The 20,010-nt window shown below is 42.7% G+C and overlaps 1 protein-coding gene across 3 annotated transcripts in view; it reads right to left on the reverse strand.

Moving 5' to 3' along the window:
• Positions 1–244: 244 nt before the first annotated feature.
• Positions 245–20,010, reverse strand: part of nr6a1a (nuclear receptor subfamily 6, group A, member 1a) — a 131,258-nt gene continuing 111,492 nt past the window's right edge. For all 3 annotated transcript variants that reach the window (XM_085179498.1, XM_085179497.1, XM_085179499.1), the window contains 8 exons: positions 17,636–17,866; positions 13,140–13,195; positions 12,114–12,274; positions 11,308–11,538; positions 9,877–10,131; positions 6,960–7,081; positions 6,727–6,879; positions 245–3,525 (listed from right to left, as the gene is read on the reverse strand). In XM_085179498.1, the coding sequence (XP_085035624.1) occupies positions 3,395–3,525; positions 6,727–6,879; positions 6,960–7,081; positions 9,877–10,131; positions 11,308–11,538; positions 12,114–12,274; positions 13,140–13,195; positions 17,636–17,866 (1,340 nt within the window). In that variant the 3' untranslated portion in view covers positions 245–3,394. The remainder of the gene's footprint in view (positions 3,526–6,726; positions 6,880–6,959; positions 7,082–9,876; positions 10,132–11,307; positions 11,539–12,113; positions 12,275–13,139; positions 13,196–17,635; positions 17,867–20,010) is intronic.

The raw sequence follows: 20,010 nt of genomic DNA on the forward strand, positions 1-20,010 counted from the left end.
CAGTAAAGGTGGGATTCACCGCTGATAAGCAGATATTGTTTGGCATCACATTAGAGGAGAAGCCCCTCAGATCCTGCTCCACTGTCAGATCTCAGTGATGTTCATTCCTCCAGTCATTTTGCTGTTTTTCTGGCACACGGGACAGCCTGACGGGGTCTCTGAGCGCCGTTTCATCACAGTGAGACCTTTGGTACACAGAAGTGTCCTGAGATACTGTGATCTAAAGGGTCGGCTCACCAAAACGACATGATAATGTAATCTCGTCAGATAGTTTGGTTGAATGTTTTCAGTTAATGCATGTGGAGGAATGCTGCCTCTACATGTATGTTTTTTAAAAACACAACACTATCAGTTGTTTGGGAGGGAGGCAGCTATCTCGAGCTAGAAGCCAAACCTTTCAGCAGCGCTAAAGGCAACATTTAATGGTTTCGTTCATCTCTGCAGAATCTGAACATCCAGCAGTTAGCCGCGACCCGAGGAGGGTCAGGGTTGTTTTTATACAACCTGAAACAAAACTGAAGAATTTAAACATCTTAGACTTTCTGAAAACGTGGACCCGAGTGGTTCGCTGGTGCATAGTAACCTGGTTACCATGGTAACGGTTAGGTTCACATCTAAGATTAACTTTGGACCCTAAGAGTTCATCAAACTGTGCTCGTCTGGCACAAACGTAACCCTACCCCCGTGCGGTGTGCTGGTCACCTGATGGACGAACACGAGACGGCGCCACAGCACAACATTTGAGGTTTAAACGGTTTAAAAATCCAAAATGTCAGCAGCGTGCATGTAAAGCATTGCTGACAAAGCCTGAGTAATACTTTCTTTAATGAACACAGTGAACAAGTGAACGTCAACAACAACAATGAAGAAATCAGCCAAAGTTTAGAAAATGATAGGTGTTGTCTTCACTCCAAATCAAACCCAAAAAAGCTAAAAAGACATTCTTAATTATAAACTACAAAAGGTACATTAAAGCATTCAAAAAAATCAAAAGAGGCTAACTGAAGCATTACAAGAAGCAACGCTGGGTTGGACTGCGGTTTCGTTAGGCTGCGCACGATGGGAGGGAAGCCGTGACATCGGAAAGATGCCGCTGCCTTTTGCTTCGTCCGTCATCAATGCCGAGAGCTTTAGAAAACCTGCCCTGCAAACTAATCCCACTTCCACTGAAGGGGAGTGTGGGTGGGTGGGGACCGTGAGGGGAATAAAGTTGAAACAACAAAAAACAAAAACACCTTTCTACAACAGGACCTACAACGTCCTGGAAGCTACATCTACTAATACTACAAGTTCGTCAGTATGGTCACTGACGAACTCCTGAATGCAATACATAACACTCACTTTACCCTGTATATATCCAGGTCAGCAGGGACCTGAGAGAGGAACACGTTGGGTGGGCAGTGGCCAAGATCAAGGGTTAAGGTCTCCAAACCTCACTGTCGTGTGCAAAAAAGGAAGTGGTTGCGGGGACTGCGCTTTGTCTGCATTTCAAATGACGCAAATCATGAAATGGTCAGAAAAGACACTTCAAGTGGTCGGAAATGATCATCTCACACTTTAAAAATAAAGACCATTTCTCTGTGGCTACACTTTTTAAAACGACGTGCATATCTGTGGGTATGCAAGCCTGGGGTATATCCCCTAAAATTCTCCAAACCTGGCCTAAACTGATTGAGTCGATCACACCGAGTCCACTCACGGCTGGATTAAAGCGACTAGACGTTCAACTTTAAGCCAGTTCTGCATAAATGATATTTTCACTTTCATCTCATTTAAAAAGTCGGACCATACCTGGATGTCCACGCGACCTGATGCCCGTGGAAACCAAGTGTGGTCGGATTTACATTCTACATCTAAAACGTTTGATTGCCCTTCAAAACTGGCCAATAGAACTTTGAAGTTTTGAAAAATCGAAATGAAGAAAAACGGATGGATCAATAAACACTGATTCTTTTAAATGGTTGGTTTCAGTGGGTGCCACTAAGATGGGCAACACCAAGCAGCCACAACATCAAAACCCCGGACAGGTGAAGTGACCAGTAATCGTTACCTTGTTACTATGCAAAGCTCTGTTAATGTGCAGCCAACAAATATGGGGTTAGGGTTACAATAACATCCAACCACCCAAATAAAAAACCCAACCCTAACCTTGGGTAATCAGTAATGTGGCGTTTGATAAAAATGATGGCGTGCCCCGGTACCAGCTGTCTCCCCCGGGACGAGGGGAAGGCGTGGTTTGTTCACCTGCTCTCCAAAGTCCTCAAATTGAATCAAGCTCAAAATTCAACCTGCAGGAAGCGTTATCCGTGACGCGACCCAAATGTGCCAACACATCAGAAACCTCCCCGATATTTCAATGTTGTGGCTGATTGGTGTGTGTCACTTTCACCCGTGAAGCTCGCACATTTTTAACCACATATACCCAGCTGTGTCGAGAGCAGGCGGAAATGCACCATCTTCTCAGCAATGAAGAGCCATCGTGTCTGCTCTGTGCATATGTGTGCACGCGACAAGACGCGCATGTTTGCAATGAAATGTGGAACTTTTCTGTCCTGCAGAGCGTCTCGCCTCTGAAACAGACTGATTCATTTCTTATCCTCGTCCTTCACGGATAAGAAAAGGGTTTTGTTGAGCTGTCAGCTCCCTACCCATCAGCGGGCGCTTGACATAATCTTTGCATAACACTTTGGTCAAGAGAGAAACATAACAAAAAGAAAAACAGCAAACCTAACTATCCGCCCTTCCCCTGCAATAAAGCCTTACATCCCTAGTCTATGATTGTTAAAAAATACCCGTATGCTCCTATTCGATGATCCCACAGATCCAACAACTGCCACCTTAACTCATGGAATGTTAAACTGACAAGACCGCCTCCTAAAAGCAGGATGTCTGAGTACTTTTGCTAATTCATTTTGCATTTTCAGTGTAACAAAAAACTGTTTTTCAGACTGATTTATGCAGCTTCTTTGAACATTCATCTCTGATTGAGGTACCAAAGCATCCACAGGGTTTTGGTTTAGACTGGGCAACTCTTCATTTAACAGTAAGAAAAGGTACCTGAAAATAGCAACAACATCTTCCTGAGGTAGTCTCAAAACACTCGTCGCGCGTGCCTAGGCGCCCCATCTGTATAAAATAAACTCTTTTAAAGTCTAGCTCTAACAATGGCAACACTGACACATGGAGCAAAATGGAAACACGCTTGTAAACTCCAAAGACCAATGCATCTACGAGCATTTGTTTTGTACAGAAGCATGTGCACAGTGTAAATCAGAATACATTCAGCTCTGTCGTGTAATAAATATATAAAGAAAAAAGTTACAAAAAACAAACTAGCTGCTTGTCACATTCACGAGAGGGGAGACCAGTCCTCGACTCGGGTGTCGGGGAGGGTTTAGTTTCCGGTGGAGTCGGTCACGCAGGGCGACGGGCCGGTCCTGTAGCTGGTCATGCTGGATTTGCAGGAGTGCAAGACTGCTTTGAACAGCAGAGGGAGCTGCTCCAGAGGGACGTTCACCAGCTTTGCTGAGAAGAAACCCGAGACACACGGCACTTTAGTTCATGATTAGCTTCTGTACAGCCGACATTTTCATTGGTCACAGTCGTGTCCAGGAGGCAACCTGAGAGACAAATGAAGCCAACCCAAGTGCCGAATGCTGCAGTTCCTCTGGCGGCCACTAGAGGCTGGCTCCAGCAGTGTGCCCAGCTCGTGTTAAACAGGTTACGTGTACAAAATCTAACGACCTTTCTTTGTCACAATTTTTACTGAGGCCATTTACTTTTTTAGAACTTATGAAGCTGATTTTGGTTTAGTTACGTCTAGTTGGTCATGGTCAAAATTAGGGCTGGGCGATATATCGAGTTTTTTAAAAATATCGATATATTTTTATACGAGATATAAGATGTGACAACATCTTTTATATCGATATAGTCTATGTTACGTTATAATTATAGTTGTGGAGCCACAAGTTTGCCTCTCTTTCGTCCACTTTTGTCTCTACCCAACGTTACTCCGCCTCGCCTCTCCTTCACTGAACACAACTCCCCCTCCTTCCCCATCGCTTCACCTGCAGGCAGTGACAAGATGGACACGGCAAATCTCCGTTAACGAGTTACTGCGCATCGCCCCGTTCGCGGGATGCTAACGAGCTAACCACGCTAACAAGCTAGCCGCGCTAACGAGCTAACCACGCTAACAAGCTAACCGCGCTAACCGCGCTAATGAGCTAACCGCGCTAACGCCACGCAGCCCAGAGGGACTGCACAGCCTAAAATCCTTTCATTTTCTCAAAAATCGACAGCGCGCCTTATGTATGAATTCTGGTTGTGCTTGATGACCGCGAACCGATTTTATGTGGAACACGGCGCTCAGCAATCTGTCAAAAAATGTTTTAGTACGACTTTGGTAAGCGACAGAGCTGCACCGCTTGATGGATTGTCGAGCATTACGGCTACCGACCGAGGAGCCTCGCGGAGTGATACGTACTGTGCTTCAACGTAATATTACCGTATTCTGTGTGTATAAGGACCATAAATGGCACCTGAAGCGGATTTCAAACTCAGGCTGTCGGTCACGCAGTAGAAGTTGGGAACAGAGCAGCTGTGTGTCTTTGTTATTATGCTCAGCGTCTTTTAGTTTACACTTTGACTGCACAGTTGTGAGCTTTTTGTTATGCACAAAAACAACAGTTTTCTTTTATTTATGGAGCATTATTATTTAATAAATGCTCATCATTTATTTTTGAGTATTTTTTTTCATGTACATGTCAATGCTGTATGTTAATAAAAGTGCCTGTGTGACATCTGGGACACAGCTTTGACTAAGAACTCTCTTTTTGTTCTTACTTTATGGCTTTAAAAAAAAATATCGAGATATGAATTTTGGGTCATATCGCCCAGTCCTAGTCAAAATCACTGGCAGTAGCATTTATTTCACAGTTTTTATTTAGATTACTTGTTTCGACCAATCATTCAAAAGTTTCAAATAGTTGGTAAATAAAAGAAATGTATGCAAAGTGTCTCTATTTATCCAAAGGTTTGGCCATGATTGTATTTATTACCAGAAAAATGAACAGTTGATTGTGTTTGATTTAATTAATAAGCTAAAACCACAAAAGTAACTAGATTGTGATTCAAGCTTTAACCCATCAACATGATCAATACTTGCCATAATTTCAAAAAGTTATGGACAGCTTTTTAAAATTAACATTGTTGTTAAAAAGAAAAAGCCAAATGTATCAAATGGAATACAAAAAATAAACCATAAACAACATGATATACAGTGTTGGTCAAGTTACTTGAAAAAAGTAATCAGTAACTAATTACTGATTACTTCCCCCAAAAAGTAATCCCGTTACTTTACTGATTACTTATTTTCAAAAGTAATTAATTACTTAGTTACTTTTTAAAAACACGATTTACAACCTGAATAGGTGATAAAGCGATAGCTCTTTCAGCCCAATTCTACTTTTTCTGCATAATCATCATACAAAATGTAATCAAATGGAAAAGTCTCTTTTTAAAACTTGTTTTATTAGTTTTAATCTTTTAACTTTATGCATCAAGCAAAAATTTAATTATCTGCAACATTCTCTGACTGGAAGAAATTAGTTTAATATTTAAACCTATTTTCTGCACATTCCTGCACATAATTATTATTTTTTGTGTGTGTTTACACTCAGTCTTTCAAATAGATGCAAGTAAAACACAGCAGAAAATAAATAAAGTCAAAGACTAGCGGTCCTGTTGCTCTATTTTCACCTGTAAAGCAGGAGTGGGGTAGGCGGAGGGTTACCCTGGTGCAGGTGTGCAGCGGTCAGTGGAAGAATCCGCGAGTTTCTCTGTGAGTTTCCCATTACGTCGTAGCTACTCGGTGCTTGTTTGGAAGTTTAGGGTTTTTTTTTCGCTGTAAAAAGAAGTTTTCTTCCCACGCACAACGGACACTAATGTTTTTGTCACTTTTTATGGAATCAAACTCAAAGTAAGGTCAGTACTTCCACGCTTTAAACGCTGCACGCTCATACTCTCTCTGCACTCGATATATGATCCATTGTTGATCTGCACACAGCTGTTGTCACGAACGTCGCACTCGCTTACGTCACTGTCATGAGACATTCTCGCAAAAAAATCACGGTTTTAGTAACGCAGTAACGCAGCGTTCCTACGGGAAAGTAACGGTAATCTAATTACCGTTTTTGCAATAGTAATCCCTTACTTTACTCGTTACTTGAAAAAAGTAATTGGATTACAGTAACGCATTACAAGTAACGCGTTACTGCCCATCTCTGATGATATAGCAAAATAAAAGTTGTGGATTTTGTTATAAGGGTTATTAAACATCTCAGCTCCAAAAAATCTGAATTTTCTGGCTATTTTTGATGGGTTGGGTCTTACAGGGTTAATGCACTTATTAGTTTGTCTTAATAACAAAAGCCATGCTTTCTTTTATCCCATTAGCTCAAATAATTTAACCAAATTATTCATTAAACATAAAATTTTGCAACGGTTTTTGTAATTTCAGTGTTTTTCAAAGACAAGGCACTGCAGAGGGCGGGGAACAACACAGGTCATAAGGGCACAAACTGAAACACAGACTTTTTGACTTTCATGGCTGAATATAAATCGGTGTGGCACAACACACTGGATAGTATCACATTTCTGTAGCTCAAACAAACGAACATATGAGTATCTGAGTGCATTTCTGAAGTCAGTTCTTTGAGGCCTTACTTGAGATGCAGCGGATGTCCGGCAGGCACATCATGATCTCAGGGAAGCGTTTAGGCTGCAGTGGGTACTTGGACTCGATGTAGTCCTGACACACACACCAGTAGCGTTTATTCAGCTGCTCAAGCTGGGAGATGTTGGACAGTCCTCTGATATCTGTGGAGCAGAAACAATCACAGTCAAGCGGGGAAGGTCACGATGGCAAAACGTCAACACGCTGGAGACTTTGTTGTTACCTTGATTGAGGAAGTTGATGGTTTTCATACAGGCGTACTCCTCATTGCTGATCTTTAACTGGTGGAGTTTGCGAAACAGAATGATCAACCTCTCCATTACTTCCATCCCATCCTCGCTGAATCTGAGGAATCACACACAGACCTGTCAGGTGAGCTGGAAACTGCAGATCTATGAAGCTAGACGTGCCTTTAAGGCTCCAACTCAAACCATGAGATAGACTTATGTGGGTTTGCTGTCCTCACTACAATCCACATAAAAAAAGAAGACAAAAATCCCCTCAGCACCACTATCTTAAGCTTCCATGCTTCAATGGACAAGGCAAAGAAAATGAGGGAGGAAATATGTCAGATCTATTAAAAGTGCTTAAAGCGTCCTGCTGATTCCACAGCTTTTTGAAGAGAAGATTCATAAGTTCATTCCACGTTTTAAACATCAATTTTCTGCCTTGCACTTCTAATCTCTTTCACAAACTTCAACAATGCCACTGTAAATCAAACGTCCACGTCTAAAACCACTAAACTGTGGGCAAATTGACTGAAGCAGCAGAGTTATATTAGGAGAATGTGTCAGAAGGTCACATTATACATGTTTGATTTACACAGGAACACTCCCCCTCTTCCCCCACGCATCCTTTTCTACTTCAAGTGAAACAAGCGTATATAGTGCACATGCCAGACAGTGCTAGCCACAGCTCAGCTCTGAGGAGGCCTCCTGTTCACGGACCATTTCACTGGGCCTCACCCAGCAATAACACTTGGAGAAAAATATTAAGCCCTTTTAGAGATGATGAGCTCACAAAGTGAAACATCTTGGCTGTGCAGAGGGAACGTTGAATTCCTGATTGCTGTTCTCATTTCTACTGAAATACTGAATTAGCACAGCTCCCAGAGTGAAACAGCCCCACTGTGACTGCTGTGGGTGAGGCTGAATTACCAAAACAACACCAATGAAGTTTCTTTCTGCTACGTATCAATATCAAGACTATAGAATAAGGCTACGTCCACACGTACCCGGGTACTTTTGAAAACGCAGATTTTTCTATGCGTTTGCACCTTTCGTCCACACGTAAACGGCATTTTCGGTCACTGAAAACGGAGATTTCTAAAAACTCCGGCCAGGGTGGATATTTTCTAAAACTCCGTTTGTGCATTTACGTGTGGACGAGAAAAACGCAGAAAACGCAGCGTCAAAGGTGTGCGCCTTTTTTGACGTCACACTGTGCAATCAATATGTACATAATTTTGTACATGTAAACATGTAAAGTCCTTGTTATTGTTTCGGTGAAATGAATTTCTACAATACTGTTACTGTTAATTGTCTCTGCAGTGTTTAAATGCTTACATATACACACAGTTACTGTCCCTCCACACATACGACTCAGTTCTGCTTCTATGCCTCAGCTTTGTTTACTATTTCCCACCGAGGCTTCTAGACTTCTGATTGGCCAACATTTCTACACGGTTAGGAATATAGCGCCACCTGCTGCTTTGGCATGTTCCTAGCAGCGTTTTCCTTCATTTCTGCCTTTACGTGTGGACGGGATTATTTTTTAAAACGGAAACGGAAAATTTCCGTTTTCAAAAATACCCGTGTACGTGTGGACGTAGCCTAAGATCACTTGTTGTTCTTCTTGCTTGAGCTACTTAACTTTAGTGTCTGGAAAGGTTACTTTTAAAGTAGTCTCTGTTACAAAGTTACAATATAGTAATTCAGAAGTTCTCTACTGCTAAAAGCTAGCATAGAAGTTAGCATAGAAGCTAGCATAGAAGCTGACATAGAAGCTAGCCTTGGCTGTTTCTGCACTGTCGCCTAAACGGTTAGCTGCCTTAACAACTCCTTAACTGCCGGATAATATTTTGATTATTGATGACAGAAAACAATATGAAAACATCCACAATCTAAAGGTCATTGTCTGTGCTAGCTGCCTAGCTAACATTGTTAGTGACACAAACAGAGGACTGGATGAGGCTTACATAATATGTACAAAATATGCCAGTTCAATATTCAATAGTAATGGTAATAGTAATAACTGATTTATGTTGCTAACCCAGTAAAGTGTAACTGTAACATTCGCAGAAGGTTTTACGAAACGTTCTACAAAAAACTATTATTGTAGAGTTTTTACAAATTATATGAATTACAGTTACAAAGTTACAAACAGCTGTCTTGTTATAATACCAGCACACAAATAGCAATGTAAGCCATCATTCGGAGCCCTATTGTCTTGCCTTTGCTTAAAGATCTGCTTTAGAAGTTAGCTAGTTGCTAACTCTATCAGTTGTCTGCTAGCGGGTAAACGTAAAGCTCTTTCCCTACAAAGAGAAAACAGCCGTGGCTGAAACGAGGTTTCTGAGAGCAGTAAGTGAAGCACAGCTGACTGCAGGTTCTAGTTTGGTAAAAGCACGTCAACGCAGAAACGCCATAACGGCCACCAGATGGCGATAGCTGTAGCTGCAAAAAGACTTGACCTCTGTAAACACTTTCCTGATGAGTTTTTTGGCCTTTATTGAATACAAAAATAATGTCTCTTTAGGAAATATAATTCTATGCTTCAACAAGGAGGGTTCAACTTGGTTCTACTCGCTCATTGGCTAATGACACTGATTAGCCAATGAGCAAGCAGACCTGCCCCTCCTCGTGACGAGTTATTGTTGTGTGTTTGTTTTTTAAACCACGGTGATGATGGTAAAACAAACTAGAGCTCAGAAACCAGTGGACGACGTCACAGTGTCCATCTATTATATCATTTCTTCTGTGCACCTCTGAGAAACTCAGAGGAGGTTTGTAATAGTTATAAACTAAATGGAGTAAATGTGGGTGTTTTTTGGCTCTTCAATAATTCAACTTATTCTAAAGCTCATAAACAAAACACCTCAATTGTTTTCTGCTTTTGCTCTTTAAGCACTCGCCACTCACCCCTGAACCTCGTCGTCAGATGGCGTGTACTTTGCTGTGATGTCGGCCAGCTCTCCAAAGATCTGGCCGCTGTAGATAGTGAGGCAGGAGAGCAGGATGAGCTCCTGCCAGGTGGAGCTGAGCAGGCAGGTGTAGTCCTCTATGGAGAGCTCACAGAAGAAGGGCAGCTTCTTGATCCAGGAGATCTGGCGGAAGAGCAGCTCGTCTGCCAGACGGCACAGCAGAGCAAACAGCTCCACCTGTGTTACCTTGTACCTAGTGAGCAAACGATAACGAGACAGATGTGTGGTGGGCAGGGAAACTCTCATCATGTCAAAATGGGCCTGACGTGGCTCAAATCAGCATCCCACTCCACAACACAGCTGTAGTTCACTTATTCCTGTTTTCAGCAGCCTTCACGTCCCTCACCGTCTGATCTCCTGTCCCTCTATATTCTCCTCATTTCACAGAGCAGATCTGCTTAGCCTTCAGCTAATTCTAACCTCTGTTACCAACAGAGAGCAGCTGACTTTAGGCCGTTTCCTGAAGCATTTCACTGAATTTAGCTGAGGAATGAATGTAAAATAATGAGGAAAAATAAACAATCACACAAAATGTATTTAAAAGAATCTTTAAAATAAGTTTCTGCACTTTCAAAATCACAAACCTTTCTAATTTTGACAAAGAAATGTCAACAGAGCATTTCTAACTTTCACACTAGAATTAGTTTGGGATAAAACGCTGATCATGGTCAGGATTATTATCCCACTGAGCAACAGAGCTTTTCATTGAGCCACAGCACAAACCGTGTTTCATCTTCCAGTTTACACGCAGTGTAAAAACGTTGGCAGCAGTTTGAGCTGCCACATGAAAATGCATCAAGCCAAAAACAAATCACTTTAGACTTGGAGAGGAGAAACGAATAAAGCAAAGAGCTCACAGGAGTAGCTCCACGTTAGCAGAAGAGACTTCTTCAAGCCAAGAATGCTGAGGGCAAACCTCAAATAACACTAAACCAGAGCTGTTTGGTCACAGGGACACTGCTAGTGTTTGTACACAGGAAGAAAAGGCAACCCTGCTGTGGGGATGCTTCAGTGTATGTGGAAGTGGAAGAAATGATGAAGAAACCTCACACAGTCAGCTTCAACGACCAAAAACATGTGATCTCTGTGGCATGAACTTTATATCCAGAGAATATCCTCCTGTTGGAGCGCCAGGCTCTCAAAATATTGACAGAGGTTCTCCATAAGAGCCTAATTCCTATTCCAGCACACCTGCCTCTCACTTACCAAGGTAAATGGCAACGTTCACGACACACAATTAGACAAAGACTCACACGTTTGGTTTACTGGGACGGACTGTTTGCTACAAAATGATATCTAATTGAGAATTTTGCTTTCTGAAACCAGCTGCGCTCCTCTACACAACGCATAACGCTGAGTATGAACTCACTCTTCTTCTATAAGCATCGGAGTGGTCAGGGGGGCCAGCTCTTCAGCAGCCACCAGCTGCTGCACCAGAGGGTGGGGCTGTGGGTAGAGGTTGCGAGGCTGAGAGGCCAGCAGGCCAGACTGGGCGGCGTAGCTGAACAGGTGAGGCAAGAGCTGGTAGTGCGTGGGCATGGAGGTGTTGATGTACTGGTCCCGCAGGGCTGCCGTGTAGCCGTTCATTTCAGCGGAGCGACTGGAAGCACACAAAGGTCAAAGGTTACAGTAGTGCAGATTTTGTTAGCATTGAGGGGACAAAAACACGCTGCTCACACGTCGGGGTTTGCATTTCTCACCCTGATGTGCTGAGCTTCCCCGATCAAACTCTTTGCATTTTTCCACAAACTCGCAGACTAAACTTTGCATTCTGGGCATGTGCACGAGCGCAGGCGACGCAGGCTTTCTGGCAAGGTTTAATTCCATCTCATAAAAAAAGAAAAGCCATCCCCCGAATAGTTTTCAGGCTGCTGAGATAAAACCTGATGTTTACACAAAATGAGACTAAAATAAACGCCATCATGCAAGTAGCTAGACAATATTTGTCCTTGATGAGTGCAGATAGACAATATGCTCGTCTCCAAGCGAGAACAGCAGATAGTGCGGCGAGCTCTTTGTGTTTGGTTGTGATCAGCGAGCCTGAGCTGCATGTTCAGGCATTCTTCGGCCGATGAATACTTTAAAGTCTGGGAGAGATGGGAACGAGGTGTTAGACTGTCAGGGCCGGCTCGTTATCTCAAAGATGGGGCTGAGCGGGTGAGATCGACGACTCACTTGGACGACAGAGTGGAGGCAGGCGACGGCTGGTTGCCCTCCGAGGCGCCGTTGCTTGGCGAGCTGTGGTTGCTGTCGCCGTTGTTGCCCCAGGTGTGCTCCGGGGCATCCTCCTTGAACTCCTGGCCCGACATGATCCGTTCGATCTCCTCCTCTGTTATCTAGGACACACACACACACACACACACACACACACACACACACACACACACACACACACACACAGGGAGGTTTGCAGCAGCACATCCATGCATGTGCATCAGTTCAATTGATCAGCACCAACTAACAGCACACGGCTTTTCATTAAAATGCTGAGGAGCAAGGACGCAATCACATAATGACACAGAAAGAAAGGTGCGTGTGTGTGTGTGTGTGTGTGCGGTTGATTGCATGATTCACACACTTAAAATAATAAGATGTGTGCAGGTCAGCACGAGCAGAAAACACAGACAAAAGCCATTCTGAAAGGCTTCAGCTCGCCTGCACATACCGCGTCTCGTGTCTGAGGGAGGTCAATTCACTTTCATCTCCATCCGTTCATCCCAAATACTGCAACAGGCGTTTTCATTCCATATTCATGACAGAAAGGTCCCGCTTTCATTAAGGGCGCTGGTTCTTAATGGAAGCCGCGTTTCTGTTTTGACTCGTTCAATTGAGCCCGAATGAATCGAGCGCCTCCCTCCCCGTGAATAGCGGCTCAGTGGTACTTATCCTCATGTCACACATTTTTCTGACCATTTGTTCCCTCGCTTCACGTTAGTAATAAAGGCGCCGCTGAATGGGGACTAATCAGCTGCTACACTATTATACAGATGATATAACAAGGTCAGGGCTCGCTGTCATTATGAGCATCCCCACGAGTAGGACTGCAGCACTCCAGCTCTGTGTTATTTAATGGCTTGTGATCTGAGTGGGTTTACTGTAAGCACAACTCCTCAGAGGCTGAGCCGCAGCGATGATGCTCAGGCTGACTCCAGGGAAAGGTCGGTGCGCACCACAAACAACACAATCCTTCAGTCCATTTACCTGCACAGGTCCAATGCTTTTGTTCCTCCCTCCGGGCATGCCGTCCTCTCTGATTGCTACATGTCAGAAAACAGGAAAAAGTCATTTGTTCCATTAAGCAAACATGATCAGTGTCACAGCGCTCCCTAGTGGCTAAAGCACATCACGCAAAACTGTCCCACCGTCCAGTTCCACATACAGCTTTTTTGGTACATTTACAAGCAAATACATTTCATCTCATAGTCTTAGTGTGTGAGTGTTACAAAGTGTAGATAAAATCGCTGTGATTAGTCTGACTGAGTCTCATCTCCATTCTGAGACAGGCACTTGAAGAAGAAGGCCATGAGGACAGTCACTTACACGTTTTAGCCACATGGGGGCAGCACATGTCTGTGGAAGGAAAACTGCAGCTTAGATTGTGTGTGTGTGTGTGTGTGTGTGTGTGTGTGTGTGTGTGTCACAAAGTCCAGGAGGGAGAATTTATTGGTAGATTTGACACATTCAAGCGTTTCCAGGTTTTCAGAGACTTTGCGAGCAGCTGTTTGTTCAGCTCACAGATAAACGGGACAAAGTCCCGACAGAAGCAGCTCAGCCACTCAGCAGACATCTTAAAAACCTGATTCTGACACATCTAAATTACAGGGGCGGATCTATACACGGTTCACATACACAGTCTGTAACCTCCTCATTTAGCCCATGTAGTTTCAGTAACATATGAAATATGAATTTAGATTTTCTGTACTGTAGAGCAGAAAATGCAGTTTTTACTGTTTCTTCCCTCAGTAAACACAAACAACGATTCAGGAAAAAACATTACATATATTTTTTATCATGACTCTAGTTTTACGTGGCCTTTCAACACACTTTTAACACAAAAGTGAAGACTCAGGGTTGTCTCGGGTTGTTGCTATGTCATTTTAAATTGGTCATGTGATTGGTTTATCATGGCTATTTTTCCTCAGCAAATCAGCAGCACTTGTGCGATTGTTTGAAGACAGCTTCGACTGTCTGAGTGTTAAAAATATTATTTAAATCCCAAATTTAATGCAAAATAGTAAGACAGGACTGTAAAAACTAGAATGTTTTTGAACAATTGATATATCGGCCTTGATTTTATACAGTCAATATGACCTTTTATATTCTTTTATCATAGAATATAAAAAAACAAGGACACAGCTTTCAGGTGAAGCCTGTGTCGATGTTTCTTCAACCTGCATCCGGCCAGCAGGAAGAGACTGACTGCAGAAATCTTTGGTTATATAAAAGATTGTTGGAAACAGAGCTACAGACTTCATGTTCCACTCCACCAGTGAACAATTCATATTTTCAAGTCTCATCAAATTCATGTTTACTTTGTAAATTTTAGCCCACTGGATTGTCCAGAAGTGAGAGAAAGTAGGGACCACTTTAGGGCAGCCCTAAGTTATCTATCAATTGATTTGTAGCTTAAACAAACAAACAAAACCAAAAAAGTTTGGAGTCCTACAACAGCAGTTACTGTTACAGGCATGTTAGCATCAACAGAGCTAGATCTCACAGACTGTTCAAGCCAAATAGAAAGGTCAGTTTTTTATCTGAATATTATAAACCAGCGGTCTCCAACCTTTTCTGCTCCACGGACCGGTTTATGCCCGACAATATTTTCACGGACCGGCCTTTAAGGTGTCGCGGATAAATACAACAAAATAAAACTAGTACCGGTACCGAAAAAAAGAAGATTTATTCATAACACACGTGAAAAGACCCAGGAAAACCGAGTAAACGATAAAAACGATAACAAAATAACGCTGAAAACCGATAAAAACCCTGAACCCTACATTTCACACCTGAGCCTCAACTCTCGCGGCCCGGCACCAAACAACTCACGAGGCCCGGGGGTTGGGGACCGCTGTTGTAGAACCTTTTAATAAATAAAAGCCCAATAAGTACAAACATCTAGAAGCTTCTCCACATGAGGTTCTGTTACGTGCTTACATTTACACAAATCTGTGAACACAGTTTTACCAAAAACTTAAACCTCATCTCTCAGGATTTATTGGGCTGTTTTGACTAAACCGTTTAGCTCGTCTTGAATAAATAAAGTTATTTATTCATGGTGATGTACTGCAGTCACACAATGATCTAAAATCAGTCAAGAAACATAAGTTGAAGTTGAAAATGAGAAGTTGAAAAATGAGGAAGTGTCACAGTAAGACGCCACACAAATTATTGTGCAACTCCAAAAAATAGTTTGTGTCCACCACGAGACAGCAGGAGGCGTCGTCCACCTGGACGCAGCTTCACACTGCAGCCTGCCTTTGACTGTGACACTCAGAACAAAACAACTACACACTAACTACACACTCCAAACACACTAAACATCACAAAGCTCCCCATCGATATCCCGACAACTTTGACCTCTTCCTAAACAACAAAGGTCACATTCAGCCATATCGTTTTTGGATTGGTACATTTTTCCACCAATAGGAAAGGGGAGGCATTTTTCCTTGGTGTGTTGTCGTTGGCGCGGCCATGTTCACTCTTCCTTCCTGCACTAAACATGTAGTATTTAGAAAAAAGCAGTGTGTGATGTTTTATCACGACTCTGGTGTAACGTGGCCGATCAGCAACATGTAGTTTAACTTGAACCATAAGTTGAATCCTTTAAAAAACAGTTAAAAACTGTTTAAACAAGCTTTCTGTTGACCAAAGCTTTTTACATTTTTATATTTTTAATATACATTTAAACTCTATATTGTGCATTTTGCTATTTATCATACTGTTTATTTTAATCTCTGTGTGCAGCTTTGTGACTAAATAAATAAACTTTACTTACTTACTATAAGTTAAACAGAGACTCAGCAGAGTCGATCTTCTTACTATGTCATCTTAAACCGGTCACATGACTTGCAGGCAGCGGCGTGTCCATCGACCCCAGAGGGTTAATAACACCCTTCACCCACGCCACCACAGCAGATCTACCCCAGCTAAATGAACTTTAAATCAAGCATCACCAGGACAGATTCACTGACTCATCAGGTCAAATCTCATTTCAAAAAACAAACAAACAGGTTTGTAGAAGCTTCCAGAGCGAAACAGAAACTTTACATTCAAAAAGATTTCACATCCAGACTAAATTCTTCGTCTTTGAGAGTTAATGACGGCACCGATTTATGTGAACGCCACCAGATACGGGGGCAAAAGGCAGGAGGTCGGTTGGGCGTTGGGGCTTATGAGGTTAACTATAAGGTGGTTTTTGGAAAAGTGTAACTGAATATTGCTTTGGAATGAAGAACGTGACTGTCAGCAGGTAAAGCAGACTGCACACATGATCTGTGAGGAATCATTAGCTACTAAGATGAATTACAGCATCTCTCAAACTGATTGTTTCATGTAATCATGTCATCATGTAATCCTTGGGTGGTGCAGCGGTGCCACTGTTACCTCACAGTCCTCGGTTCAACTCCGCCGGCCGGACGGGGCCTCTTAGTTTCGACTTTGCATGATGTTTCTAAACTGGATGCTGGTGTGAATGACGATCTGTGAGCGCTGCGACAGAGCGGTGGGATCGAACTACCAAACGTCCAGTTAATAGGTGACCGGCTCTACTTACAGGAAACCTTTAATTTAAGGAATCATGTGGCCAATCCCAAACTCCCCCATGATGGTCGGGATAGGCTCGAGCCGGGGAGCAGCATCGTCCATTCTTTAGGTGTGGATGGTTTAAACGTGCGGCCTCGTTGACTCAGGCTTGCTGTGGACATTCAGGGGAAGTGCTGCGTCTTCAACAGTGTTTAGGTGGCACAGTGACGTCCACGTGAATGCTTAAATCAAAGGTTGCCTGCAGCTCAGGAAGCGCAGCCGGTCACCTGCTGATTGGAAGTTTGGTGGTTCGATCCCCGCGTGCTCGCCAAAGTCTGCACGCCAAATATCGTTGACCAAGACACTCCGATGGATGAAACAGAGGATCGAAAAAACTCGTGTGAATGAGGCAAAGTGTGTAAACTGCTTTGAGTCTTCCTTCTCTCACCCCAACCAATCACAGCAGATGGCCCCGCCCCTCCCTGAGCCTGGTTCTGCTGGAGGTTTCTTCCTGTTAAAAGGGAGTTTTTCCTTCCCACTGTCGCCAAAGTGCTGCTCATAGGGGGTCATATGATTGTTGGGCTTTTCTCTGTATCTATGAAGCGCCTTGAGGCGACTTTTGTTGTGATTTGGCGCTATATAAATAAAGTTGAATTGAATTGAATTGAGTCCTCTGAGTAGAAAAGCGTTAAGAACCGTTTACCCTGTAACAAGATGATCAGTTCACCTACCGTTGGTTTCAGACTGACAGTGTACTGAAAAACTGTTAAAAGCAGAAAAACAAGGTGAAAGTTTGTGAAGACGGTTCATTTAAGAGGCCAGTCTTCAACTGCAGCACCTCTGACTCTTTGGTCTGGGTACTTCTTTTGTCATTGATGCTTCATTGTTACCACAACTGTCAGACATTTATCACCAAACAAACGTCTGTTTTTGGTGGCTTGAAACATCTACGTTACCTTTACGGTTCATTCCCATCTGAAGGCACTTAAGCAGGCGGCAGTACTGGCAGCGGTTGCGCTGCTTGCGCGACATCTCGCAGTTTTTGTCACGGCTGCAGCGGTACACGCGCTTGTTGCAGATGCTGCGCTTGAAGAAGCCCTTGCAGCCCTCGCAGGAGATGATGCCATAGTGCAGGCCTGTGGCGCGATCTCCACAGATAAGGCAAGTACGCTGGTCAGTTGGATCATCTGCAGAGGGAAGGAGAGTGGGCACAGGAGAGGGTTTAGAGCCATTTCCATCAGCGTCTTTACAGTAATTCATCTAAAGCTTAAAAAGGGAGTGGGAGCAAAAACCTTGCTGAAGGCACACATTTTTAATTGAAATCACGAGGGCGGTGGGGCTTAAGTGCTAGCCAGGCACTGGATAATCCAAAGGATGCTTAAGCTCCAACTCTCGTTTAGTGAAAGTGGAGGTATAACAGGAAGTACGATGGAGAGAAATGTCTGCAGGTCTGAATGAGGACACAGCTGGTTTGTTTGCAGCCTTTCTCTCCTCTCTCCCACAGCAGTGTCTGATAAAAACACTTCTCTTACAAGACACCTGACGCTAACATAACACATTTCACAAAACCTGCTTCAGATAACAATATGTGACAGTATTACTGTACCCAGCACCTGCTGCATCCTTAGTGTTAGCACAGATGATCCACACAGGCTCAATCATTAACCTTCATCCTGTTTCCTTAACCCTTTAAGACCTACCATAGAATCAAGTCCACCAGAGCTTATATTATATGTTTACATGCTGTGGAGCCATTTTTGGGAGCATTTCAAGTTGCTATACATCAATACAACCATTACAGCCCAGATTTTAATAATATGTCTGCATTAAGTGCATAGAAATTACATAAATTGCAAAAAAGTGCAATAAACTACAAAAAAATTGAAAATCGTTTTGTTTTTTTAACATATATTTCTAGTTAGAGAAATTTAAGAGGCTTATCCCTCAAAACTGTAAATACAAAAAAGTTGCACAAAATAGTTTCCCACCACAGGAAATTTATTTTGAGTGTCTTCATAGTTTTATTTTTGAAATACACCAATTTTTATACACTGCAGGAAAAACGAAAATAAATATTATGATGCAAATTTGCAAAAAAGCAGCATATGCATCAAAATAAACTATTTCCAGCAGTGCAATATGAGTCCTAAGCATCCCAGAAACCACACAGAAAGTCATAAAGTCAAACATAACTTTTAAAAACACCAGTTTAGGCTCATGAGGCCCTGATGGTAAAAAACTACATTTCTGCAAAATGACGTCACTTCCGGTTTCAGGCAGGTCATGGCGGACATGCGATAGTTTGCGCTGATGGACGTAGGAAGTGTTATGAACAGCTGATCAGATCGGCAAAGCGTGTTTCTGGAATATTATGTTTTTGTTGCTGCAAGTGCTTTTTATGCAGTTTTTGCAAATATGTGGAAGGAAACTGTGACCGAGGACAAGCTGATGGCATAAGATGTAAGTACAACTCCTCCGGTTTCATATGCAAAAAAAATTATTGCGCTAGCTCACGTGGTTGCAGAGCTACCGGGATTTAAAAATAGTTACGCAAAACGGAGCGTGCTGCTCTGACCGGCTTTAAAGGGTTAAAGAGCAGTTTCAGCTGATTGCTTCAAACAATGAAAAGCAGTTAGGAAGGGAGGATGGGCTCACACGTATTTGATGTTCTGGAGAAAATGATGTCAAATCAACGTTAAAATGATACCAATGAGTGTTTGTAAGCCTGGTGTGGCAGCTGGCTGACCGTGAGTGAGGGAAACGGGAAATACAGCATGAAGGAGAGGAAGAGGATGAAAGAGCCAACACAGGAGCTTCCTCATGAAGCTTCACTTTGTTAATCACAGAGCTGCTCTCAAACTGGAAAGACAGCAATTTGAGGAAGCTGCTGAAAATCTTTCCTTAATCCTGCATCTACCTCCAGGACACAGAACGCACATAATGAAGCTTAAGTTACAGCGCGTGTTCTCAGCTGCTGCAGAGCTAAGCCTCATCACACAGACACACACACACACACACACACACACACACACACCGCTCCTCTATGAAGGACCAGGAGAGCCACGCACACTGAAATACGAGTCATTTTGTTACTTACTGTTAATTGTGCGACAAATACAAATGACGTTTTCTTTTTTTGTATTTTGACAAAAACATTATTGTAAATTTGAAAACTTCGTGGAAAATGTTTTTAAATTCTCAGAATTAAAAAAATGATTCTTTTAAAAATGCAACAAAAAAGAGAAATAAGTAAATGGATTTATAAAAATGAATTAGGAATACATGTTACTAATTAATAACTTTTGAAACAGATTCTTGTAAAATAACAGCT

Source organism: Neolamprologus multifasciatus, chromosome 12, assembly GCF_963576455.1.
Source record: "Neolamprologus multifasciatus chromosome 12, fNeoMul1.2, whole genome shotgun sequence".
Classification (NCBI taxonomy): Eukaryota; Metazoa; Chordata; class Actinopteri; order Cichliformes; family Cichlidae; genus Neolamprologus; species Neolamprologus multifasciatus.